Source organism: Anomaloglossus baeobatrachus, chromosome 6 (genome assembly GCF_048569485.1).
Source record: "Anomaloglossus baeobatrachus isolate aAnoBae1 chromosome 6, aAnoBae1.hap1, whole genome shotgun sequence".
Classification (NCBI taxonomy): Eukaryota; Metazoa; Chordata; class Amphibia; order Anura; family Aromobatidae; genus Anomaloglossus; species Anomaloglossus baeobatrachus.
Window position 1 is genome coordinate 429,961,584 of NC_134358.1, and position 27,694 is coordinate 429,989,277.

The window sequence follows — 27,694 nt, forward strand, 5'->3', positions numbered from 1 at the left end:
CTGGCAGAATACCGCACCCTCTGACAGAATACCGCACCCTCTGGCAGAATACCGCACCCTCTGGCAGAATACCGCACCCTCTGGAGAATACCGCACCCTCTGACAGAATACCGCACCCTCTGGCAGAATACCGCACCCTCTGGAGAATACCGCACCCTCTGGCAGAATACCGCACCCTCTGGAGAATACCGCACCCTCTGACAGAATACCGCACCCTCTGGCAGAATACCGCACCCTCTGGAGAATACCGCACCCTCTGACAGAATACCGCACCCTCTGACAGAATACCGCATCCTCTGGCAGAATACCGCACCCTCTGGAGAATACCGCACCCTCTGACAGAATACCGCACCCTCTGGCAGAATACCGCACCCTCTGGAGAATACCGCACCCTCTGGCAGAATACCGCACCCTCTGGAGAATACCGCACCCTCTGACAGAATACCGCACCCTCTGGAGAATACCGCACCCTCTGGCAGAATACCGCACCCTCTGGCAGAATACCGCACCCTCTGGCAGAATACCGCACCCACGGTTTTGCCGTGGTTTTTCCGCGGGTTGGTCCCTGTGGTTTTTTACCATTATCTATGGCAAAAACCGTAGGTACCTGCAGAAAAGAAGTGACATGCTCATTAATTCTGCAGTGGGAATTCTGCGGGTAAATCCACGGGTATAAAACATCTGTGCGCACAGCATTTTTTTATACCCATAGGTTTTGCTGGGGAATGTCTGCAGCAATGTTAGACGCATTTTCTGCAGCAAATCCTCAGTAAATTCGCAGCATGCGCACAGGGCCTAACTCAGGCAGTTGCCAGTCAGAAACATTTATGGCAGCACTGATAGAGGCACGACTACCTGCACTTTGCACAAGGCTGATGAGTAGATTTTAGACTACTATTTCCTATTGGACAGACGGATATTGGCAACAATAGACTGACTCAGACCCTGCCGAATTGTATAGAAGTATCTTCTGTTCACGCTCTCATCAGGGCATCACTTACTGGGAACTTGAACCCTTTGTTACCAGATGTGTATAGAGGCGTTACCTTTCACTGTACTCCAGTCTGTGATGATGGTGAGACTGCTGAAAAGTCAGCTATACAAAGCAGGAAATATATATCTGGTATAAGACCACAGGGTCAATGTGAAAATTGTAAGATTTGTTTAGTTTTTTGTATTTTTAATCTGGCTAGTAGTATTGAAAATTGGCAAAAAAACATTATCAAACCTTTTTTAACCCATTAATGCTATTTGACATACATATCCAGGTCATTATACATTACAGGCTCCTGCTTGAACTGTTAGGATCAATCTATTGAATCTTCGCAGTTTAACACTTTACATTGCTGTTGTCACGATTGACAGCGACACATGGAGAGTTTGTCAGAGAATCCCTCTATCAGCCCGTCAGCACCTCTGCAGAGCGATCGTGGGGGCCATTGGTTTGCTAGAACAACCGGGTCTACAATACACCACAACCAATTAGATGCCGCTGGGGGAAGGGCAACTGTCAGTCAATTGTGGACTCTGTAGGGGTGCTCTCAGTATATATAAACACGACTCACATAAGCATCGCTGTGCTCGGGTGCTCTCAGTACATACACTTCAGTACAAAAATTTAGGGTCACTGAACAATTTTGTCTTTTCCATGAAAAATCATACTTTCATCTATCAAATGAGTTGCATAATGAATGGAAAATATAGTCCAGACACTGACGAGGTTAGAAATAATGATTTTACTTGAAATAATAATTTTCTCCTTCAGACTTGGCTTTCGTCACAGAATGCTCCTGTGCAGCAATTCCAGCTTTGCAGCCCTTTGGCATTCTAGCTGTTAATTTGCGGAAGTAATCTGGAGATATTTCACCCCATGCTTCCCCCTCCCACAAGTTGGATTGGCTTGATGGGTACTTTTTCCGACCATACGGTCAAGCTGCTCCCACAACAGCTCAATAGGGTTGAGATCTGGTGACTGGGCTGGCCACTCCATTACAGATAGAATACCAGCAGCCTGCTTCTTCCATAAATAGTTCATGCATAATTTGGAGGTGTGCTTTGGGCCATTGTCCTGTTGTAGGATGAAATTGGCTCCAATCAAGCGCTGTCCACAGGGTATGGCATGGTGTTGCAAAATGGAGTGATAGCCTTCCTTATTCAAAATCCCTTTTACCTTGTACAAATCTCCCACTTTACCAGCACCAAAGCAACACCAGACCATCACATTACCTCCACCATGCTTGACAGAAGGTGTCAGGCACTCTTCCAGCATCTTTTCAGTTTTTCTGCGTCTCACAAATGTTCTTCTGTGTGATCCAAACACCTCAAACTTCGATTTGTCTGTCCATAACACTTTTTTCCAATCTTCCTCTGTCCAATGTCTGTGTTCTTTTGCCCATAATAATCTTTTCCTTTTATTAGCCAGTCTCAGATATGGCTTTTGTTTTGTCACTCTGTCCTGAAGGCTAGCATCCCGGAGTCGCCTCTTCACTGTAGACGTTGACACTGGCGTTTTGCGGGTACTATTTAATGAAGCTGCCAGTTGAGGGCCTGTGAGGCGTCGATTTCTCAAACTAGAGACTAATGTACTTGTCTTGTTGCTCAGTTGTGCAGCGGGGCCTCCCATTTCTCTTTCTACTCTGGTTAGAGCCTTTTTGTGCTCTCCTCTGAAGGGAGTAGTACACACAGTTGTAGGAACTCTTCAGTTTCTTGGCAATTTCTCGTATGGAATAGCCTTCATTTTTAAGAACTAGAATAGACTCGTGTTTTACATGCAAGTTCTCTTTTTCTGGCCATTTTGAGAGTTTAATGGAAACAACAAATGTAATGCTCCAGATTCTCAACTAGCTCAAAGAAAGGTCAGTTTTATACCTTCTCTAATCAGCAAAACTTTTTTCAGCTGTGCTAATATGCTTGAACAAGTTTCTAAACATCCATTAGCCTTCTAACATAGTTAGCAAACAATGTACCATTGGAACACTGGAGTGGTGGTTGTTGGAAATGGGCCTCTATACACCGATGTAGATATTGCATTTAAAACCAGACATATGAAGCTAAATTAGTCATTTACCACATTAACAATGTATAGAGTGTATTTCTGTTTAATTTAATGTTGGCTTCATTGAAAAAAAAAAAAAAAAGTGTTTTCTTTCAAAAATAAGGAAATATCTAAGTGACCCTAAACTTTTGAACTGTAGTGTGTGTACACCACTCACGTGAATATCGCTGTGCTCGAGTGCTCTTGTTACGTATTAACACCATTCACATATGTATCGCTTTGCTCGGCTACTCTCAGTATATATAAACACCACTCGCGCAACGCTTGCAGTTTTTGAATGTCTCACACTGGGGGTAAAAATGGCGTGATCTAATGTAGTGTGCACCCCCAAAAAATGGGAAAACTTCGCGCCCACCCTCCCCCTCAATGTGCTCTGTTTATGGCTGGCTGCATGTGGACGGAGACGTGAACTGCCTAAATAGTGACTTCCAATGGGGTTCAGGTCAAGTCTGGGTCCAGAACAGAATTTTATTTACAGTTCGGCTGAACCTGCCAAACCGAACGTTCACAGACCCGCTCATCTCTAGCCGGGTTATAAATCAGGGTATCTGCCCCTACATCATGCTGTTCTCAGATAGGGTAGCAAAAGCCTTGTGACTGATTCCTTGTCCTGTCATTCGATTCTTGCCGCCCAAACAATGCACAGCATGAATCCGACTGTCATCTTCCAGCACTACAGCAGGTGATTGACAGGTCTCTCCCTATGTATAGACGAGAAGAAGCCGGCCAATGAGGGCACCGGACGTCTCTCAGCTCTTCAAACCATTTTTTCTGAAACATCTGAGCATGAGAAGTACATATATATCTGCAATCACAGCCGGAGTCGGATTCATGCTGTCCGTGGTTTTGGCATCATGAATCAGGTGACCGGTTCCCCTTTACTCCTGAGGTCTCCCCTCTATACTGTCCGCCTGTACATGCAGTAGGATAAGAGAGTGACAGATATGTACATACCGGCCGCGTGAGTAGTTTGGAGATAAGATTGTACCAGCTTCATCTCATTCTATATAAATTACTAATGAGAAATTATCTCTTGTGTCTTTACGTTCTCAGATAAAGGAAGGACGATACGGAGAAGCTGTGCAGATCCTCAGCATTGAGCTGCAGAAGCAGTACCGGGTAATGTCATTATACGTTTATATCTCACCTGACATCGGCTGCTGTACTTTGCTTTATACATAGGTTTTCATAGAATGATAGAGTTGGAAGGGATCTCAAGGGCCATCGGGTCCAACCCCCTGTGAGTGCAGGTTTTCCTAAATCATCCCAGCTATATGTTTCTCCAGTTTCCGCTTGAAGATGTCCATTGATGGAAAGCTCACTACCTTTGGTGATATCCTGGTCCACCCTCTGACTGCCCTCACTGTCAGAAAGTTTTGCCTAATGTCTAATCTGAATTTCCTTCCTTTAAGTTTCATCCCTTTGCTTCTTGTATGTCCTTGTGCTAATAAGAATAGGGTGGTTCCCTCTGCTCTGTGACTTCCCTTCAGATATTTGTAGACCGCTATTAAGTCTCCTCTCAGCCTTTTCTTTTGCAAGCTAAACATCCCTAATTCTTTTAGTTTTCCTGCTTTATTCCCTGGCTCCCACTGCTTTTTAGGAGATACAAATAGTAAGGCGTTGGAGCTGGGATCTGATTGACCTTTGCATTACGTGCCAACATTTATCTAATTTTTCTGATAATATTAATAATTTTTTTCTTTGGAAAATGTTCATTATCTTGTTATATGTAGCTCTCTGATGTGTATGTGTGTTGTTTCTTTGTGTTTCAGTCTAGGGCTGGTCTGTCTCTCCTGGGATACTGTTATTATCAGATGCAAGACTTTGTCAATGCTTCCGATTGCTATGAACAGCTCTTGCAGATAAATCCTGAAGTTGAAGAGTATAAGCTATATTATGCGCAGTCTTTATACAAGGCGTGCATGTACCCGGAGGCCATGAAAGCAACTTTTCTCTTGGATAGTGCTGCATATCAGAGCAAGGTAAGGCTACTGGACTTTTACATTGCACTTTCTCGTATTCCAGCTGTAACCATCTCCTACAATCTCCAGCTTAGAAATATTTCTCACATCCTTACATTTCAGAAATAAACCAGGTACAATATAAGAATAAGAACATATGCAATGCATACTTACAAAACTGCAAAGAGGACACATATTCCAGGTATCCGGGGTGCATATACACCTTAACAAGACAGAGAACAAGAAAACAGCATAACAAAAGTATCACAGTGACCGTTTCTGCCATAGGCACCAGCCAAGGAACGTTCAACAGTATTACCAGACCATAATATATTTACTATAATACAAAAGTGAACGAGCAGCTCAGAAGATAATCACTTTTAAACGGGTAACATCAAAGGAGCGGAGTTCCACATCTCCCAAACCTTATTATGTTTCCCAGGGCAGCCCCTATTTTGATATACTGTCTGTTCATAGGGGAGCATTGCATTTACTAGCTCCACCCATGCACGCAACGCCGGGGGAGGACTACCCATCCTTCTCAGAGCGATGAGTTTCCTGACCATAAAAAGAGATTCCCAAAGGAAGATTTTATGGTGATGAGACCAAGTTCCCTCGTCCAGGACTCTGAGCAAACAGAGAAGTGGGTCGAGAGGTAGGAAGGAGGCCAGGGAAGATAGAAATGATATCACATCATGCCAAAAGGCAGTAATTACCAGGCAGCCCCAGATCATATGGACGAAGTCTGATGTCTCCTCTTAAATACTCCCTGTGATCTAAGATATGCCTCGTGTATTATATAGACTTGGATTATTTTGTTGTTAATTAATGGGGAAACCTTAGTCGAGGATTCCAAGACTTCCTCCCAGTCATCATCCTGCATTTTTGGTACTAGTAGCCCCCAACTGTCCCTGACTGCCAAAGGTTGGGATTCATTCCCCATGTACAGTAGGTATGTTTACGAAGAGGAGAACAACTTTCGGGCCCTGAGACCGAAGCATCCCTATCAGAGGAAAAGGAGATATTAGAAGGGCCCCAGGGATCCATCTTATGTGGTGCTGGATTGCCGTTCTAATCTGTAAGTACCAAAAAAAATGGCTTCTAGCAACATTGAACTTGGTTTGGATCTGGTCAAAGGATAACAAAACATTTTGCTCATAAATTTCACCGAGAGAGAAAACAGCATGCGCACTCCAGAATGCGGAAGAAGGGTGATCCAACAATGTGGAAAGATACACATTTTACCATAGGGGCATTTCCGCTATGACATTTCTTTGTCGCTCCATTGGGAGACCCAGACAATTGGGTGTATAGCTTCTGCCTCCGGAGGCCACACAAAGTATTACACTTAAAAGTGTAAGCCCCTCCCCTCTGCCTATACACCCCCCCGTGCATCACGGGCTCCTCAGTTTTTATGCTTTGTGTTGAAGGAGGCACACTTCCATGCAAGCTCCACAATTTAGTCAGCAGCAGCTGCTGACTATATCGGATGGAAGAAAAGAGGGCCCATAACAGGGCCCCCGGCATGCTCCCTTCTCACCCCACTCTGGTCGGCGGTGCTGTTAAGGTTGAGGTACCCATTGTGGGTACAAAGGCTGGAGCCACATGCTGTTTTCCTTCCCCATCCCTTAGGGGCTCTGGGTGAAGTGGGATCCTAACCGGTCACCATGCTCTGGGACCGGGCTCCCTCCGCAGCCCCTGGAGGAATCTGCTGGACAGGAGCCGGGTATCATCAGGGACAAGGCCCTGCTACTCTGAGGTACTCTGTGTCCCCTTGGGGACGGCGCATAGAGCGCCTGTGTAATGGACGCTGCAGCAGCTGCTGGGTGTGTTTGTGCGCCGGGACTACCGCGCTGACCGCGCTTGTTTGCCGGCCGCGCTTATAACTTTAGTCCTTGGCTTTTGCGGCCTAGTACCGCATACTCCTGCCCCCGGGCCTGCCAGTCAGGGGTAAGGGCGGGACGCTGCACTGGACGTCAGCGCTGAGGGCTGGAGCATACTTAGTATCCTCCTCCCCCCTCACTGAGCACCGTGGGGCACCAGATTCCCGCACTTTCTGAGGCACGCCCACGGCTCCCTCCTCCTTTCAGAACGCTGGCAGCCATTCCTATCAGCACGTCTGACGCTGGAGATCTTCAGAGGGGAGACACCACCGAGCTCCACAGCTCTGGGAGGCCCAGGCAGGGAATCTGGTGGTCACACAACCGCTGAGGGCGGTCGGTAAGCCGCACCTGTTACTAGGTGCTGGCCCCCCGGGTGCCGAAGTGTATATTTATATGCTTATATTGTATACATTTACTCTGTACGGCTGCACTATTTGCTTTTGGCTATATACCCTCTCTGATTACGCTAAGAGGAGACAACAGCATGTCGTCCGCAAAAAGCAAGGGTGCCAAGGCACAGGCTTACTTTGCAACCTGTACCTCATGTGCGGCAATGCTACCTGCAGGTTCCACCTACCCTCATTGTGTGCAATGCTCGGCTCCTGTGACACTCACTCAGCCGGAGTCTCAGCCACTGGTGGGACCCTCGGCCCAGGTGGAACCGCCGGCTCCCACTGTCCAGGTGACAGGGACAGAGTTTGCAGTATTTGCTGACAAACTTTCTGAGTCTATGGATAGATGGTCTGCTAAGATACTAGAAGCTTTGCAGTCCAGACCAGTAACACAGGCCCCGGGCACTGTTGAATCATTGCTCCCAGCCCCCCCTCGCTCGGCACAGCAGAGTGCTCCTGGGTCGACTCATAGGTCCCACGGTGAGGACTCCGACACGGACCGCAGTCCCAGACCGACTAAGCGGGCTCGCTGGGAAATTCCCTCGACTTCATCACACTGCTCAGGGTCTCAGCATGAGGACTCTCTGGAGGATGAAGCGGAGGTGGCAGATCAGGGCTCTGATCCTGACGCCGCTCTCAACCTTGATACGCCTGAAGGGGACGCCATAGTAAATGACCTTATAGCGTCCATCAATCAGGTGTTAGACCTTTCTCCTCCAGCCCCTCCGATTGAGGAGTCAGCCTCTCAGCAGGAGAAATTCCATTTTAGGTTTCCCAAACGTACACGGAGTGCATTTCTTGATCACTCCGACTTCAGAGATACAGTCCAGAAACACCGAGCTTTTCCGGATAAGCGCTTTACTAAGCGCCTTAATGACACACGTTATCCCTTCCCCTCTGACGTAGTCAAGGGTTGGGCTCAGTGTCCCAAGGTGGATCCTCCAGTCTCCAGACTGGCGGCCAGATCCATAGTTGCATTGGCAGATGGTGCATCACTCAAGGATGCCACTGACAGGCAGATAGAGCTCCTGATGAAATCCATCTATGAGGCTATCGGCGCGTCTTTTGCACCGGCATTTGCAGCCGTATGGGCACTCCAAGCTATCTCAGCTTGTCAGTCTGAGATTAATGCAGTCACACGTGCCGCTATTCCGCAGGTTGTGTCCTTAACCTCTCAGGCGTCGGCGTTTGCGTCCTACGCCATGAATGCTGTCCTGGACTCTGCGAGCCGTACAGCGGTAGCATCCGCCAATTCAGTGGCAGTCCGCAGGGTCATGTGGCTACGTGAATGGAAGGCAGACTCTGCTTCCAAAAAGTTTTTAACCGGTTTGCCATTTTCTGGCGACCGCCTGTTTGGCGAGCAATTGGATGAAATCATTAAACAATCCAAGGGAAAGGACTCGTCCTTACCCCAGTCCAAACCAAACAGACCTCAACAACGGAAGGTACAATCGAGGTTTCGGTCCTTTCGGCCATCAGCCAGGTCTCAATTCTCCTCGTCCAACAGGCCACAGAAGGGTCAGAGGAACTCTGATTCATGGCGGTCTAAGTCACGTCCTAAAAAGACCGCCGGAGGAACCGCCCCCAAAGCGGCCTCCTCATGACTTTCGGCCTCCCCAAACCGCATCCTCGGTCGGTGGCAGGCTCTCCCGCTTTTGCGACGCCTGGTTGCCACATGTCCAAGACCGATGGGTGAGAGACATTTTGTCTCACGGTTACAGGATAGAGTTCAGTTCTCGTCCTCCGACTCGTTTCTTCAGAACATCTCCGCCCCCGAGCGAGCCGAGGCTCTTCTTCAGGCGGTGAGCACTCTGAAGGCAGAAGGAGTGGTTATCCCTGTCCCCCTTCAGCAATGGGGTCACGGTTTTTACTCCAACTTGTTTGTGGTGCCAAAAAAAGGACGGATCTTTCCGTCCCGTTCTGGACCTCAAACTGCTCAACAGACACGTGAAAACCAGGCGGTTCCGGATGGAATCTCTCCGCTCCGTCATTGCCTCGATGTCCCAAGGAGACTTCCTAGCATCGATCGACATCAGGGATGCTTATCTCCACATGCCAATTGCACCAGAGCATCAGCGCTTCCTGCGTTTCGCCATCGGGGACGAACACCTTCAGTTCGTGGCACTGCCTTTCGGCCTGGCAACAGCCCCACGGGTCTTCACCAAGGTTATGGCAACAGTGGTAGCAGTCCTACACTCTCAGGGACACTCAGTGATCCCTTACTTAGACGATCTTCTTGTCAAGGCCCCCTCTCGGGTGGCATGCCAACACAGCCTGAACATTGCTCTGGAGACTCTCCAGAGGTTCGGGTGGATCATCAATTTCCCAAAGTCAAAACTGACACCGACCCAATCGCTGACATATCTCGGGATGGAGTTTCATACTCTCCCAGCGATAGTGAAACTTCCGCTGGACAAGCAGCGTTCGCTACGGACAGGGGTGCAATCTCTACTTCGAGCCCATTCGCACCCCTTGAGGCGCCTCATGCACTTCCTAGGGAAGATGGTGGCAGCAATGGAGGCAGTTCCATTTGCGCAGTTTCATCTGCGTCCACTTCAATGGGACATTCTCCGCAAATGGGACAGGAAGTCGACGTCCCTCGACAGGAATGTCTCCCTTTCTCGGGCAGCCAAGGCCTCCCTTCAGTGGTGGCTTCTTCCCACTTCTTTGTCGAAGGGGAAATCATTCCTGCCCCCATCCTGGGCTGTGGTCACGACGGACGCGAGTCTGTCAGGGTGGGGAGCGGTCTTCCTCCACCACAGGGCTCAGGGTACCTGGACTCAGCCAGAGTCCTCCCTTCAGATCAATGTTCTGGAGATAAGGGCAGTGTATCTAGCCCTAAAAGCGTTCCAGCCGTGGCTGGAAGGCAGGCAGATCCGAATTCAGTCGGACAACGCCACGGCGGTGGCATACATCAACCACCAAGGCGGCACACACAGTCGGCAAGCCTTCCAGGAAGTTCGGCGGATTCTGCGGTGGGTGGAAGCCACAGCATCCATCATCTCCGCAGTTCACATCCCGGGCGTAGAAAACTGGGAAGCAGACTTTCTAAGTCGCCAGGGCATGGACGCAGGGGAATGGTCTCTTCACCCGGACGTGTTTCAAGAGATCTGTTGCCGCTGGGGGAAGCCGGACGTCGACCTAATGGCGTCCCGGCAGAACAACAAGGTCCCGGCATTCATGGCACGGTCTCTAGATCACAGGGCGCTGGCGGCAGACGCATTAGTTCAGGATTGGTCGCAGTTTCGACTGCCTTATGTCTTTCCTCCTCTGGCACTGCTGCCCAGAGTGTTACGCAAGATCAGGTCCGACTGCCGCCGCGCCATCCTCATCGCCCCAGACTGGCCGAGGAGGTCGTGATACCCGGATCTGTGGCATCTCACGGTGGGTCAACCGTGGGCACTACCAGACCGACCAGACTTGCTGTCTCAAGGGCCATTTTTCCATCTGAATTCTGCGGCCCTCAACCTGACTGTGTGGCCATTAAGTCCTGGATCCTAGCGTCTTCAGGGTTATCTCAAGAGGTCATTGCCACTATGAGACAGGCCAGGAAACCAACTTCAGCCAAGATCTACCACAGGACGTGGAGGATCTTCTTATCCTGGTGCTCTGATCAGGGTTTTACTCCCTGGCCATTTGCCTTGCCCACTTTTCTGTCATTCCTTCAATCCGGAATGGACAAGGGTTTGTCTCTCGGCTCTCTTAAGGGACAAGTCTCGGCGCTCTCTGTGTTTTTTCAAAAGCGTCTAGCCAGGCTCCCGCAGGTACGCACGTTCCTGCAGGGGGTTTGCCACATAGTCCCTCCTTACAAGCGTCCGCTAGAACCCTGGGATCTGAACAGGGTGCTAACGGCTCTTCAGAAACCACCTTTCGAGCCAATGAGAGATATTTCTCTATCACGTCTCTCGCAGAAGGTGGTCTTCCTAGTGGCAGTCACATCACTTCGGAGAGTGTCTGAGCTAGCTGCACTGTCATGCAAGGCCCCCTTCCTGGTGTTTCACCAGGACAAGGTGGTTCTGCGTCCGGTTCCGGATTTTCTCCCTAAGGTGGTATCCTCTTTTCATCTCAATCAGGATATCTCCTTACCTTCTTTTTGCCCTCATCCAGTTCACCAATGTGAAAAGGATTTGCACTTGTTAGATCTTGTGAGAGCACTCAGACTCTACATTTCTCGTACGGCGCCCCTGCGCCGCTCGGATGCGCTCTTTGTCCTTGTCGCTGGCCAGCGTAAAGGGTCGCAGGCTTCCAAGTCAACCTTGGCTCGGTGGATCAAGGAACCAATTCTTGAAGCCTACCGTTCTTCTGGGCTTCCGGTTCCGTCAGGGCTGAAAGCCCATTCTACCAGAGCCATGGGTGCGTCCTGGGCATTGCGGCACCAGGCTACGGCTCAGCAGGTGTGTCAGGCGGCTACCTGGTCGAGTCTGCACACTTTCACGAAACACTATCAGGTGCATACCTACGCTTCGGCAGATGCCAGCCTAGGTAGGCGAGTCCTTCAGGCGGCGATTGCCCACCTGTAGGAAGGGGCCGTGTTACGGCTCTATTACCGAGGTATTCTTTTACCCACCCAGGGACTGCTTTTGGACGTCCCAATTGTCTGGGTCTCCCAATGGAGCGACAAAGAAGAAGGGAATTTTGTTTACTTACCGTAAATTCCTTTTCTTCTAGCTCCAATTGGGAGACCCAGCACCCGCCCCTGTTCCCTTCGGGCTGTTGTTCTTTTGTGTACACATGTTGTTCATGTTGAACTGTTCTGGGTTCATGGTTTTCAGTTCTCCGAACATCCTTCGGATTGAATTTACCTTAGACCAATTTATATGTTTCCTCCTTCCTGCTTTTGCACCAAAACTGAGGAGCCCGTGATGCACGGGGGGGTGTATAGGCAGAGGGGAGGGGCTTACACTTTTAAGTGTAATACTTTGTGTGGCCTCCGGAGGCAGAAGCTATACACCCAATTGTCTGGGTCTCCCAATTGGAGCTAGAAGAAAAGGAATTTACGGTAAGTAAACAAAATTCCCTTCTTTCACCTGCCTCCACACCTGCTACGCCAGCCTATAAAGGGGCAGCAACTTCCGTGATCCTGATCCCTCCATTTCAAGAAAAGCGAGTAGGTAATTCGTCCCCGTTGTTTGAGCCAAATGACTCTCGGAGTTAGGCAAGACAGAGCCGGGCATCCACGAGGATATCGCCTTTAACTCGCCTGCTAAATAATAATGAAATCTGGCAATGCTGCTCCTCCTAGATGTTTGGACCTATGGAGGGTAGTTAGTTTCAATTTTAGTCTTGTTGTGCCCCATACATCCTTACATTTCTGAAAGCATCACTCCGGCATATTTTTTTTTTATTTCAAAATGGGAGTGGTGTCACTAGTGTGTTCTTTGCCCCTAGTAAAATACTTATTAGCTGCCGGCATCTGTTCTTCCTGGCACCGCTCTTGTCCATTCCACCATCTCACTGCAGCTCCTGACAAGCCATAAGTCAGAGCTAACTGTTGCAAGCTCTCAATGCAGGTCTATGGGGGCCTTGTTCTGGCTCTCGTAGACTTATATAGTAAAGTGATTTTGAGTCCAGCCAGCAAACACCTGAACAATCCCTCAAGTCACAACTAGTGGAAAATGATCAAATCAACACCAAAAACAGAAGAAGATGGCGGTGGTAAGTATTTTACCAGGGGCAGGCAACATGCATTAGTGATTCCAATACTGTGTTAAACTGTTCATTTTACAAACTTTACTTGCTTGTGTTTAAAAACCTATACATCCTAGCTGACAACTGCAGGTATGTATAGAATCAGCCTGATAGTGCCGGTATAGCACTGGCTTTAGGTTATATACAGAAATCCTGGTGATTGGTGCGCTTTAAAACCCATCACAGACAACATAATGCAGACAAAAATCTATTGTTTAACTTCCAACTGTAGTTGTCATTTTGTAATTGACTTTTGGATGGAAGAATGTGACCCATTCATGGTGAACGCCACCTACTTCAACATATGATTCAAGTCTACTGCCAGCTTCAAAGGGACGCTCCACCTTTGGAACTACTTGGCATATTAGAAGTACAAGACAAGACAGCAGAAATAATAATTTCCAGATTAAATTGCAATTGCTGTTTACTTAGATGCTCTAATATAAACTATAGGAACATTTAATATTCACTAAGTTCTAACCCCGAAACAGAATACAGATGATAGATAGCATGTGATAAAACATATTTGTCCATCACTCTGATTACAGATGTTTGTCATCTATATTTTCTCTTAGGTTTTGAAATTGCAAGCTTGTATTAAATACGGAGAAGAAGAACTATCAGGAGCTAAGGTATGAAATTAATTTAAAATGGAACTGTACTTTCAACTAACAATCAGTATTACAGGCGATTGTAAGAAATTTTGTAATACCGTATATACTGGCGTATAAGACGACTTTTTACCCCCTTAAAATAATGGCTACAGTGGGGGGTCGTCTTATACGCCGGATATACGGGGGGGGGGGTGTATGTACACTGCAGCGTCCAGGGGAGGTGGGGGCAGCAGCTCTGGAGCGCAGGTGAACGCTGCGGCCTGCAGCCTTTGATCTCCTGCACCCGCTCATATAATATGCACAGCCGCTGTCCATCTCCAATGGTGCTGAAATCGCACGCAGTGAGGGGCTGGAGCAGCGGTGCATATTATATGAGCCTGCGTCCCAGTGTGATCGCACATGTCCCCCCCGTGTTAGATTTGGCCCCCAGGCTGCTGCTCATTCTAAAATAAAAAATCTTTACTTACTCCTGCAGCGTTTCTCCCCGTGTCCCTGCTTCCACTGTGATCAGGCAGCAGAGAGCTCAGCCTGCTGTGCCGATCACATGACCGCACTGAGAACCAGGAAGTGGAAGAACAGAAGCACGGAGCCAGACAGGAGGGAGCTCAGCGCTGCAGGAGATAAGGAAAGAGGGTTTTATTTTACTTTGGGCAGCAGCCTAGGGGCCATATCTGACACAGGGGGACTTGTGCGATCTATAGGGGCCATGGGCAGCACTATGGGGGCGATATCTGACACAGGGGGACTTGTGCGATCTATATAGGGGCCATGGGCAGCACTATGGGGGCGATATCTGACACAGGGGGACTTGTGCGATCTATATAGGGGCCATGGGCAGCACTATGGGGGCGATATCTAACACAGGGGGACTTGTGCGATCTATAGGGGCCATGGGCAGCACTATGGGGGCGATATCTGACACAGGGGGACTTGTGCGATCTATAGGGGCCATGGGCAGCACTATGGGGGCGATATCTGACACAGGGGGACTTGTGCGATCTATATAGGGGCCATGGGCAGCACTATGGGGGAGATATCTAACACAGGGGGACTTGTGCCCATTATGGGCCCCGGTGAGCTGCTTCTAACCCCCCAGATGTATGCCCTGCCAATCCCCCCCCCGCCGAGCCGCGGGTGCAGGCCCCACAGAGCAGCAGAGTTGTGTGTATTTGTCTGTATGTAGCAGAGTTGTATGTGTTTGTCTGTATGTAGCAGAGTTGTACGTGTTTGTCTGTATGTAGCAGAGTTGTATGTGTTTGTCTGTATGTAGCAGAGTTGTATGTGTTTGTCTGTATGTAGCAGAGTTGTATGTGTTTGTCTGTATGTAGCAGAGTTGTATGTGTTTGTCTGTATGTAGCAGAGTTGTGTGTGTTTGTCTGCATGTAGCAGAGTTGTGTGTGTTTGTCTGCTTGTAGCAGAGTTGTGTGTGTTTGTCTGTTTGTAGCAGAGTTGTGTGTGTTTGTCTGCATGTAGCAGAGTTGTGTGTGTTTGTCTGTTTGTAGCAGAGTTGTGTGTGTCTGTTTGTAGCAGAGTGTAGTACCATTGTTTCAGTCCAGTTGTGGCTTTATACAGCAGGGAGGAGCATTCCTTGCTGTACTAAGTGAACATTGGAGCGATTGATCTGTCAATGGCCCTTTAAAAACATATTGTACGGCTCTCGCGGAATTAAAATTAACATGTTGCAATCAAAGCAGACTTTTTTTCATTTGGGAGCGGGGTAGTCTTATACAGTGAGTATATCCCAAATTCTATATTTTTAGGGCAGAAGTTGGGGGTCGTCTTATACGCCCAGTCGTCTTATACGCCGGCATATACGGTATATCTCAGAGAAATCCAATTCTTTCTCTACTTATGAGCCACCTTTTCCTCTCCCTACACCTTATGAGCTTGTCATCCACTTCGAAAAAACAGCTCAATTCCACCTTTCTCCGATAAGATGGACTGCTAGGGTCCTGTTGTGGTATGTGACGTGGCTGGTTTTACTGTATAGGCAGGGAAGTAAGAGTGAGGAGCAAGGAGAGGAAACAAGCAGAGGAGAAATAGAAAGTGAGGTGAGATTTCCAACAAGACATTTACCTAACCCCAGAGCTGATTCACATCCACACAGCTCAGTATTATTGTATGATTTCCTATATGCTACTCCAGCTTGTCTGCATGCTTAAAAATAGGGTAAATGCCCCCTTTTTCCTGATTTTGGTGTTTTGTTTTTTCCTGCTCCGCTCTTTTCCTGAGATATGAATCTTTCATCCTTATATATAATTCTGGTCTTGTTAATCAAGGGAGTGTGCTCTCACGAAGACCCAATGAAAAAAGTTCATAACCATTTGGTTATGAAGACTGAATTTTAATTCAGGGAAGAGGAGGTCATATCTCTAGAATGGGGAAGTGCGTTTGAAAATGGGAAAAAATGACATTTCTTTGGCAAATAACAGGTTCTTAAAGGGGTTATCAGGGACTATTTTATTTTTTCCTCATGAGGTTAAGAGCTGACAGGCAAGTAGTTGCTGACTTTCTGCCTGTTCATTTAACCTCACATTAAAGCCGGGGCCACACGGGGCACTACTGCGATGCTCGCATGACGCTCGGCTCGCACTGGCAGCACAGCAGGAGCCGAGTGTCATGCTAGTATCCCTGCGTCTGAGGTCCAACTGTGCGAGCGGACCTCAGCTGCAGGGGGCGCGCCAGCGCTGCGGAGGGGCGGCCTGGCACAGAGGAGGTAAGGGAGGGATTTCTCTCCCTCTCTCCTCCGTAGCCGGCTATTGCGATTCTCGCTCTGCACACGTGGTACACCGGTGTACCGCGAGTGCAGTGAGATTTCTCTCTCGCCCCATTCACTTGAATGGGTGCGAGAGAAAAGAGTCTCGCATTACAGTTGCAGCATGCTGCGATTGTTTTCTTGGTCCGATTAGGGCTGAGAAAATAATCGCTCATGTGAGCTGACACACAGGCTAATATTGGTCCGAGTGGAATGCAATGTTTTATCGCACTCGCACCGATTTTCTCGCCGTGTGGCTTAGGCCTAATAGAGCAGCTTTTCCTCTTTTTGGCTGCTCGGTGAATGGGTCTTCACTGTTTACGTCTTACTGATTGACAGCTGGCTCCCCGCAGTTAGGCAGTGTGGAGCCTGTTGTCAATCAGCATTACATTGGTAGTTATTCCCCATCAACAGAGCGGAGCAGAAGAGAAGCGTAAGGCTGGAGTCACACTTGCGTGTGACTTGTGCGAGTATCGGATCGCACTGCCCGGACGCGGCTCTCTTGACAGGAGCGGGTCAGCATCACACAAATACTTACAGCGGCAGAAGAGAAGCCGGCCGATCCAGGCAGTGCAATCCCATACTTGCACGAGTCACACGCAAGTGACTCCAGCCTAAGGGGAAGTCTCAGATTCACTGGCAAGAGCCAACTGTGACCGCTCTGAGATCATAGATTGGTTCTGAGCCGAACAGGCAGGTAATTCGCAACTACCTGCTTGTGAGTTCTTAAGGCTACTTTACACACTGCGATATCGGTCCCGATATCGCTAGTGTGGGTACCCGCCCCCATCTGTTGTGCGACACGGGCAAATCGCTGCCCGTGCCGCACAACATCGCCCAGACCTGTCACACATAATTACCTGCCCGGCGACGTCGCTGTGACCGGCGAACCGCCTCCTTGCTAAGGGTGCGGTCCGTGCGGCGTCACAGCGACGTCACGGAGCGGCCGCCCAATAGCAGAGGAGGGGCGGAGATGAGCGGGACGTAACATCTCGCCCACCTCCTTCCTTCCGCATATCGGCCGGGAGGCAGGTAAGGAGAGCTTCCTCGTTCCTGCGGTGTCACACGGAGCGATGTGTGCTGCCGCAGGAGCGACGAACTACATCGTTACTGCTGCAGTAACGATAATCGAGAATGGACCCCCATGTCACCGATGAGCGATTTTGCACGTTTTTGCAACGATGCAAAATCGCTCATCGGTGTCACACGCATCAACATCGCTAATGCGGCCGGATGTGCGTCACAAATTCCGTGACCCCAACGACTCCGCATTAGCGATGTCGCAGCGTGTAAAGCCCCCTTTCTTTGTCGCTCCATTGGGAGACCCAGACAATTGGGTGTATAGGCTATGCCTCCGGAGGCCGCACAAAGTACTACACTAAAAGTGTAAAGCCCCTCCCCTTCTGCCTATACACCCCCCGTGCTCCCACGGGCTCCTCAGTTTTTTGCTTTGTGCGAAGGAGGCAGACATGCACAGCACAGCTCCACAGATTAGTCAGCAGCAGCTGCTGACTATGTCGGATGGAAGAAAAGTGGGCCCATATAGGGCCCCCAGCATGCTCCCTTCTCACCCCACTCTTGTCGGCGGTGTTGTTAAGGTTGAGGTATCCATTGCGGGTACGGAGGCTGGAGCCCACATGCTGTTTTCCTTCCCCATCCCCCTTAGGGCTCTGGGTGAAGTGGGATCCTATCGGTCTCCAGGCACTGAGACCGTGCTCCATCCACAACTCCTGGGAGCCTGCTGGATAGGAGCTGAGTATCGTTCAGGGACATGGCCCTGCTACTTGGAGGTACTCTGTGTCCCTGTGGGGACCGCGCACAGCAACACTCCAGCATTGCTGGGTGTGCTAGTGCACCGGGGACCGCGGCGCTGACCGGGTTAATGTGCCATTACACACTCAGCGTCGCTGAGTGTGTTTATGTAGGGGGACTACCGCACTACCGCCGCCGCCATGTTTTAACACTGCGGCGCGGCTGGGACTTGTAGTGCGCCGGGGACTTCCGCGCGGCCGCGCTTTTATGGCAGCCGCGCTTATTACTTGAGTCCCCGGCTTGTACGGCCTAGTGTTTCCTCCTCCCGCCCACAGCCCTGACAGGCAGGGGTAGGGCGGGACGCTGTACAGACGTGCAGCAGTGAGGGCTGGAGCATGCTTTGCATACTCCACCCCCCTCACTGTGCACTGTGAGGCACCAGTTCCCGCACTTTCTGGGTCACGCCCACGGCTCCCTCATCTCCTCAGGACGCCGGCAGCCATTCCTGTCAGCTCCTCGGACGCTGCAGAGGGGGACAAATTCTGGGAGACCCAGGCAGGGATTATGGTGGCCTCACAACCGTTTTAATCGGGTGGTAAGCAGCACCTGTGGTGCTAGCCCCAGTGTGCAGAAGTGTAATTATATGTTTATGATATTTTACACTGTATAGTGCACAGTTGCTTTCTGGCTATATTCCCTATTGTGTTACTCAGGGAAGACATAGCATGGCGCCCACAAAAGGCAGGGGTGCCAAAACACAGGCTTACTATGCTGCCTGCGCCGCATGTACGACGCCGCTACCGGCAGGTTCCACTGACCCTCACTGTGTGCACTGCTCGGCCCCTGCTGCACTTACTCAGCCGGAGCCTCTGCTAGGGGGGGCCCAGGGGGCTCCACCTGCTGACACTGTCCAGGTGACAGGGACGGAGTTTGCAGTCTTTAAGGATAAACTCTCTGAGACTATGGCTAAGATACTAGAAGCCTTGCAGTCCAGACCGGTATCTCAGCACAGGGACTCTGTTGAATCATTGTTCCCTGGCCCCCCTCAGTTGGACCAACAATGTCCCCCCGGGGATTATCATAGAAACCTGGCTGAGGGCTCTGACACAGACCCCAGTCCCAGACCGACTAAGCGAGCTCGCTTGGCAATTCCCTCGACATCATCATATTGTTCAGGGTCTCAGCGAGGGGAATCTCTGGTTGATGACGCGGAGGTAGCTGATCAGGATTCTGATCCTGAGGCCGCTCTCAATCTTGATACTCCTGACGGGGACGCAATAGTGAACGATCTTATTGCGTCCATCAATAAAATGTTGGATATTTCTCCCTCAGCTCCTCCGGTGGAGGAGTCAGCTTCTCAGCAGGAGAAATTCCGTTTCAGGTTTCCCAAGCGTACACCGAGTATGTTTCTGGACCACTCTGATTTCAGAGAGGCAGTCCAGAATCACCATGATTGTCCAGATAAGCGTTTTTCTAAGCGCCTTAAGGATACACGTTATCCCTTTCCCCCTGACGTGGTCAAGGGTTGGACTCAGTGTCCCAAGGTGGATCCGCCAATCTCCAGACTGGCGGCTAGATCCATACTTGCAGTTGAAGATGGGGCTTCACTCAAAGATGCCACTGACAGACAGATGGAGCTCTGGTTGAAATCCATCTATGAAGCTATCGGCGCTTCTTTTGCCCCAGCATTCGCAGCCGTATGGGCGCTACAAGCTATATCAGCAGGTCAAGCGCAAATTGACGCAGCCACACGCACTTCCGCGCCGCAGGTGGCGTCCATAACCGCTCAGACGTCAGCAATGGCGTCTTACGCTATTAATGCTGTCCTGGACTCTGCGAGCCGTACGGCGGTTGCATCCGCCAATTCGGTGGTACTCCGCAGGGCCTTGTGGCTACGGGAATGGAAGGCAGATTCTGCTTCCAAAAAGCGCTTAACTAGTTTGCCAATTTCTGGCGACCGATTGATTGGCGAGCGTTTGGATGAAATCATCAAACAATCCAAGGGAAAGGATACATCCTTACCCCAGCCCAAACCGAACATACCCCAACAGAGGAGGGGGCAGTCGAGGTTTCGGTCCTTTCGGGGCGCGGGCAGGTCCCAATTCTCCTCGTCCAAAAGGCCTCAGAAAGATCAAAGGAACTCTGATTCATGGCGGTCTAAGTCACGTCCAAAAAAGACCACAGGAGGTGCCGCTACCAAAGCGGCTTCCTCATGACTTTCGGCCTCCGCAATCTGCATCCTCGGTCGGTGGCAGGCTCTCCCGCTTTTGCGACACCTGGCTGCCACGGGTAAAAGACCGCTGGGTGAGAGACATTCTGTCTCACGGTTACAAGATAGAGTTCACCTCTCGTCCCCCGACTCGATTCTTCAGGTCATCCCCGCCTCCCGAGCGAGCCGAGGCTCTTCTGCAGGCGCTGGGCACTCTGAAGGCAGAAGGAGTGGTGGTCCCTGTTCCTCTTCAGCAACAGGGTCACGGTTGTTACTCCAACCTGTTTGTGGTCCCAAAGAAGGACGGGTCTTTCCGTCCTGTCCTGGACCTAAAACTGCTCAACAAACACGTAAAGACCAGGCGGTTCCGGATGGAATCCCTCCGCTCTGTCATCGCCTCAATGTCCCAGGGAGATTTCCTTGCATCGATCGATATCAAAGATGCTTATCTCCACGTACCGATTGCTCCAGAGCACCAGCGCTTCTTGCGCTTCGCCATAGGAGACGAACACCTGCAGTTCGTGGCACTGCCGTTCGGCCTGGCAACAGCCCCACGGGTTTTCACCAAGGTTATGGCTACTGTAGTAGCGGTCCTCCACTCTCAGGGTCACTCGGTGATCCCTTACTTGGACGATCTCCTGATCAAGGCACCCTCTCAAGAGGCATGCCAACACAGCCTCGACGCTACTCTGGAGACTCTCCAGAGTTTCGGGTGGATCATCAATTTTCCAAAGTCAAATCTGACACCGGCCCAATCGCTGACATATCTTGGCATGGAGTTTCATACCCTCTCAGCGATAGTGAAGCTTCCGCTGATCAAGCAGCAGTCGCTACAGAAGGGGGTACAATCTCTCCTTCAAGGTCAGGCACATCCCTTGAGGCGCCTCATGCACTTCCTGGGGAAGATGGTGGCAGCAATGGAGGCAGTCCCTTTCGCGCAGTTTCACCTGCGTCCTCTTCAATGGGACATCCTTCGCAAATGGGACAGGAAGCCGACGTCCCTCGACAGGAACTTCTCTCTCTCTCAGGCGACAAAAGCTTCCCTTCGGTGGTGGCTTCTTCCCACTTCATTATCGAAGGGGAAATCCTTCCTACCCCCATCCTGGGCGGTGGTCACGACGGACGCGAGTCTGTCAGGGTGGGGAGCGGTTTTTCTCCACCACAGGGCTCAGGGTACGTGGACCCGGCAAGAGTCCTCACTTCAGATCAATGTTCTGGAAATACGGGCAGTGTACCTTGCCCTGAAAGCGTTCCAGCAGTGGCTGGAAGGCAAGCAGATCCGAATTCAATTGGACAATTCCACAGCGGTGGCATACATCAACCACCAAGGCGGCACACGCAGTCGGCAAGCCTTCCAGGAAGTCCGGCGGATCTTGATGTGGGTGGAAGCCACGGCCTCCACCATCTCTGCAGTTCACATCCCGGGCGTGGAAAACTGGGAAGCAGATTATCTCAGTCGCCAGGGCATGGACGCAGGGGAATGGTCCCTTCACCCGGACGTGTTTCAGGAGATCTGTTGCCGCTGGGGGGTGCCGGACGTCGACCTCATGGCGTCCCGGCACAACAACAAGGTACCGACGTTCATGGCACGGTCTCAAGATCCCAGAGCTATGGCGGCAGACGCCTTAGTTCAGGATTGGTCGCAGTTTCAGCTCCCTTATGTGTTTCCTCCGCTGGCACTGTTGCCCAGAGTGTTACGCAAGATCAGGGCCGACTGCCGCCGCGTCATCCTCGTCGCTCCAGACTGGCCGAGGAGGTCGTGGTACCCGGATCTGTGGCATCTCACGGTCGGCCAACCGTGGGCACTACCAGACCGACCAGACTTGCTGTCTCAAGGGCCGTTTTTCCATCTGAATTCTGCGGCCCTCAACCTGACTGTGTGGCCATTGAGTCCTGGATCCTAGCGTCTTCAGGATTATCTCAAGAGGTCATTGCCACTATGAGACAGGCTAGGAAACCAACGTCCGCCAAGATCTACCACAGGACGTGGAAAATTTTCCTGTCATGGTGCTCTGCTCAGGGTTTTTCTCCCTGGCCTTTTGCCTTGCCCACTTTTCTGTCCTTCCTTCAATCTGGACTGGAAAAGGGTTTGTCGCTCGGCTCCCTTAAGGGACAAGTCTCAGCGCTCTCTGTGTTTTTCCAGAAGCGCCTAGCCAGACTTCCACAGGTACGCACGTTCCTGCAGGGAGTTTGTCACATCGTTCCTCCTTACAAGCGGCCGTTAGAACCCTGGGATCTGAACAGGGTGCTGATGGTTCTTCAGAAACCACCATTCGAGCCAATGAGGGATATTTCTCTCTCACGCCTTTCGCAGAAAGTGGTCTTCCTAGTAGCAGTCACCTCTCTTCGGAGAGTGTCTGGGCTAGCAGCGTTGTCGTGCAAAACCCCTTTCCTGGTGTTTCACCAGGACAAGGTGGTTCTGCGTCCGGTTCCGGAATTTCTCCCCAAGGTGGTATCCCCTTTTCATCTCAATCAGGATATCTCCTTACCCTCTTTTTGTCCTCATCCAGTTCACCAATGTGAAAAGGATTTGCACTTGCTAGATCTGGTGAGAGCACTCAGACTCTACATTTCTCGTACGGCGCCCCTGCGCCGCTCGGATGCACTCTTTGTCCTTGTCGCTGGCCAGCGTAAAGGGTCACAGGCTTCCAAATCAACCCTGGCTCGGTGGATCAAGGAGCCAATTCTCGAAGCTTACCGTTCTGCTGGGCTTCCGGTTCCCGCAGGGCTGAAGGCCCATTCTACCAGAGCCGTGGGCGCGTCCTGGGCTTTGAGGCACCAGGCTACGGCTCAGCAGGTGTGTCAGGCGGCTACCTGGTCGAGCCTGCACACTTTCACGAAACACTATCAGGTGCATACCTATGCTTCGGCGGATGCCAGCCTAGATAGACGAGTCCTTCAGGCGGCGGTTGCCCACCTGTAGGAAGGGGCCGTTTTACGGCTCCATTACGAGGTATTATTTTACCCACCCAGGGACTGCTTTTGGACGTCCCAATTGTCTGGGTCTCCCAATGGAGCGACAAAGAAGAAGGGAATTTTGTTTACTTACCGTATATTCCTTTTCTTCTAGCTCCAATTGGGAGACCCAGCACCCGCCCGTGTTTTTTTGTGTACACATGTTGTTCATGTTGAATGGTTTCAGTTCTCCGATATTCCTTCGGATTGAATTTACTTTAAACCAGTTTATAATTTTTTCCTCCTTCTTGCTTTTGCACCAAAACTGAGGAGCCCGTGGGAGCACGGGGGGTGTATAGGCAGAAGGGGAGGGGCTTTACACTTTTAGTGTAGTACTTTGTGCGGCCTCCGGAGGCATAGCCTATACACCCAATTGTCTGGGTCTCCCAATTGGAGCTAGAAGAAAAGGAATTTACGGTAAGTAAACAAAATTCCCTTCTTTGTCGCTCCATTGGGAGACCCAGACAATTGGGTGTATAGCTACTGCCTCCGGAGGCCACACAAAGCACTACACTTAAAAGTGTAAGGCCCCTCCCCTTCTGCCTATACACCCCCCGTGGGATCACGGGCTCCTCAGTTTTTATGCTTTGTGCGAAGGAGGTCAGACATCCACGCATAGCTCCACTGTTTAGTCAGCAGCAGCTGCTGACTATGTCGGATGGAAGAAAAGAGGGCCCATACTAGGGCCCCCAGCATGCTCCCTTCTCACCCCACTTTTGTCGGCGGTGTTTGTTAAGGTTGAGGTACCCATTGCGGGTACAGAGGCTGGAGCCCACATGCTGCATCCTTCCCATCCCCCTTAGGGCTCTGGGTGAAGTGGGATTTTACCGGTCTCCAGGCACTGAGACCGTGCTCCATCCACAGCCCCTGGAAAATCTGCTGGATATGGAGCTGAGTATCGTCAGGGACATGGCCCTGCTACATCAAGGTACTCTGTGTCCCCATACAGACGCAGACACACTGCAGCATTGCTGAGTGTGTTAGTGCGCCGGGGACAGCAGCGCGCGCGCTGGTGCCACTACTCACTACAGCTTTGCTGAGTGAGTCTATGTATTGCGAACTGCCGCGCCGGCCGCTGCTGTTAGTTTAAAAAATGCTGCGGCGCGGCTGGGACTTGTAGTGCGCCGGAGACTTCCGCGCTGGCCGTGCATGTATGACGGCCGCGCTTATTAATCGAGTCCCCGGCTTTTGCGGCCTAGTTTCGTTTCGTTCCCGCCCCCAGGCCTGCCAGTCAGGGGAAGGGCGGGACGCTGTACAGAATGTCAGCGCAGAGGGCTGGAGTCTATTTACATACTCCAGCCCTCACACTGGACACAGTGGGACACCAGTTTCCCGCACTTTGTCTGCGGCACGCCCACGGTCCGCCCCTCTTCACAGAACGCCGGCAGCCATTCCTGTGGTGCAGTCTGAGCTGGAGAGGGGAGACTGGTTCTGGGAGACCCAGACACGGGATTCTGGCGACCACACACCCGCGTTTGAGCGGGCGGTAAGCGGCACCTCTGGTGCTGACCCCACTTAGTGCCGAAGTGTACATTTGTATTTTTATGCTTGCATGCTATACATTGCACTGTACGGTCGCTAGTGATTCTTGGCTATATACCCTCCTATATTGCTCAGAGGAGACAACAGCATGTCATCCGCAAAAAGCAAGGGTGCCAAGGCACAGGCTTTCTATGCTGCTTGCACCGCATGTGAGGCTACTCTACCTGCAGGTTCCACTGACCCCCACTGTGTGCAGTGCTCGGCCCCTGTGGCAACTGCTCGGCCGGGGCCTCTGCTAGAGGTGACCCAGGGAGAACCACCTGTGAATACTGTCCAGGTGACGGGGACAGAGTTTGCAGTCCTTGCTGATAGATTGTCTGTGACTATGGCAAAAATTCTAGAAACTTTGCAGTCTAGACCAGAAACTCAGACCATGGGCACTGTTGACTCATTGCTCCCTGGTCCCCCTCAATTGGAACAGCTCCGCGCTCCGGGGGTGTCCCATGCATCCCAGGGTGAAGGCTCTGACACGGACGACAGTCCCAGACAGCCTAAGCGAGCTCGCTATGAGCGGCCCTCGACTTCATCACACTGGTCAGGGTCCCAGCAGGAGGACTCTCTGTGTGATGAGGCGGAGGTAGCTGATCAGGATTCTGATCCTGAGACCGCTCTCAATTTGGATACGCCTGATGGTGACGCCATAGTGAATGATCTTATAGCGTCCATCAATAGAATGTTGGATATTTCTCCCCCAGCTCCTCCGGTGGAGGAGTCAGCTTCACAGCAGGAGAAATTTCATTTCAGGTATCCCAAGCGTAAATTAAGTACTTTTCTGGACCATTCTGACTTTAAAGAGGCAGTCCAGAAACACCACGCTTACCCAGATAAGCGTTTCTCTAAACGGATTAAGGATACACGTTATCCCTTTCCCCCTGACGTGGTCAAAGGCTGGACCCAGTGTCCCAAGGTGGATCCCCCAATCTCCAGGCTTGCGGCTAGATCCATAGTTGCAGTGGAGGATGGGGCTGCACTTAAAGATGCCACTGACAGACAGATGGAGCTCTGGTTGAAATCCATCTATGAAGCTATCGGCGCGTCGTTTGCTCCAGCATTCGCAGCCGTATGGGCACTCCAGGCTATTTCAGCTGGTCTTACACAGATTGACACGGTCACACGTACATCTGTTCCGCAGGTGGCATCCTTAACCTCTCAAATGTCTGCATTTGCGTCTTATGCGATTAATGCTGTCCTGGACTCTACGAGCCGTACGGCAGTGGCGTCAGCCAACTCCGTGGTTCTACGCAGAGCCTTATGGTTAAGGGAATGGAAGGCAGATTCTGCGTCCAAAAAGTGCTTAACCAGTCTGCCATTTTCTGGTGATCGACTGTTTGGTGAGCGTTTGGATGAAATCATTAAGCAGTCCAAGGGTAAGGATTCATCCTTACCTCAGCCCAGACAAACCAAACCCCAACAGAGGAGGGGACAGTCGGGGTTTCGGTCCTTTCGAGGCTCGGGCAGGTCCCAATTCTCCTCGTCCAAAGGGACTCAAAAGGATCAGAGGAGCTCAGACTCTTGGCGGGCTCAGTCACGCCCAAAAAAGACAGCCGGAAGACCCGCTACCAAGGCGGCTTCCTCATGACTTTCGGCCTCCTCTCTCCGCATCCTCGGTCGGTGGCAGGCTCTCCCGCTTTGGCGACGTTTGGCTGCCACAGGTCCAAGACCGTTGGGTGAGAGACATTCTGTCCCACGGGTACAGGATAGAGTTCAGTTCTCGTCCTCCAACTCGATTCTTCAGAACGTCTCCGCCTCCCGACCGAGCCGATGCTCTTCTGCAAGCGGTGTGCACTCTAAAGGCAGAAGGAGTGGTGATCCCGGTTCCTCTTCAGGAGCAAGGTCACAGTTTTTACTCCAATTTGTTTGTGGTACCAAAAAAGGACGGATCTTTCCGTCCCGTTCTGGACCTAAAACTTCTCAACAAGTACGTGAAAACCAGACGATTCCGGATGGAATCCCTCCGCTCCGTCATCGCCGCAATGTCTCAAGGAGATTTCCTAGCATCAATAGACATCAAGGATGCTTATCTCCACGTGCCGATTGCTCCAGAGCATCAGCGTTTTCTACGCTTCGTGATAGGAGACGAACACCTTCAGTTCGTAGCTCTGCCTTTCGGTCTGGCGACAGCCCCACGGGCCTTCACCAAGGTCATGGCAGCAGTAGTAGCAGTCCTGCACTCTCAGGGACACTCTGTGATCCCTTACTTAGACGATCTGCTTGTCAAGGCTCCCTCTCAAGAGGCATGCCAACACAGCCTGAACGTTGCGCTGGAGACTCTCCAGAGTTTCGGGTGGATCATCAACTTTTCCAAGTCAAATCTGACCCCGACCCAATCGCTAACGTATCTTGGCATGGAGTTTCATACTCTCTCAGCGGTAGTGAAGCTTCCGCTGGACAAACAGAGTTCACTACAGACAGGGGTGCGATCTCTCCTTCAAGACCAGTTACACCCCTTGAGACGCCTCATGCACTTCCTAGGGAAGATGGTAGCAGCAATGGAGGCAGTCCCTTTCGCGCAGTTTCATCTGCGTCCACTACAATGGGACATTCTCCGCCAATGGGACGGGAAGTCGACGTCCCTCGACAGGAACGTCTCCCTTTCTCAGGCGGCCAAGGAATCTCTTCAGTGGTGGCTTCTTCCCACCTCTTTGTCAAAGGGAAAGTCCTTCCTACCCCCATCCTGGGCGGTGGTCACGACGGACGCGAGTCTGTCAGGGTGGAGAGCGTTTTTTCTCCACCACAGGGCTCAGGGTACGTGGACTCAGCAAGAGTCCACCCTTCAGATCAATGTTCTGGAAATCAGAGCAGTGTATCTTGCCCTACAAGCCTTCCAGCAGTGGCTGGAAGGCAAGCAGATCCGAATTCAGTCGGACAACTCCACAGCGGTGGCATAC

The 27,694-nt window shown here is 51.0% G+C and overlaps 1 protein-coding gene across 1 annotated transcript in view; it reads left to right on the forward strand.

Moving 5' to 3' along the window:
* The window catches only part of LOC142243350 (intraflagellar transport protein 70A), a 144,879-nt gene that overhangs the window by 3,917 nt on the left and 113,268 nt on the right, over positions 1-27,694 (forward strand). The window contains exons 2-4 of the mRNA XM_075315194.1: positions 4,109-4,174; positions 4,828-5,037; positions 13,555-13,611. Of these exons, the coding sequence (XP_075171309.1) occupies positions 4,109-4,174; positions 4,828-5,037; positions 13,555-13,611 (333 nt within the window). The remainder of the gene's footprint in view (positions 1-4,108; positions 4,175-4,827; positions 5,038-13,554; positions 13,612-27,694) is intronic.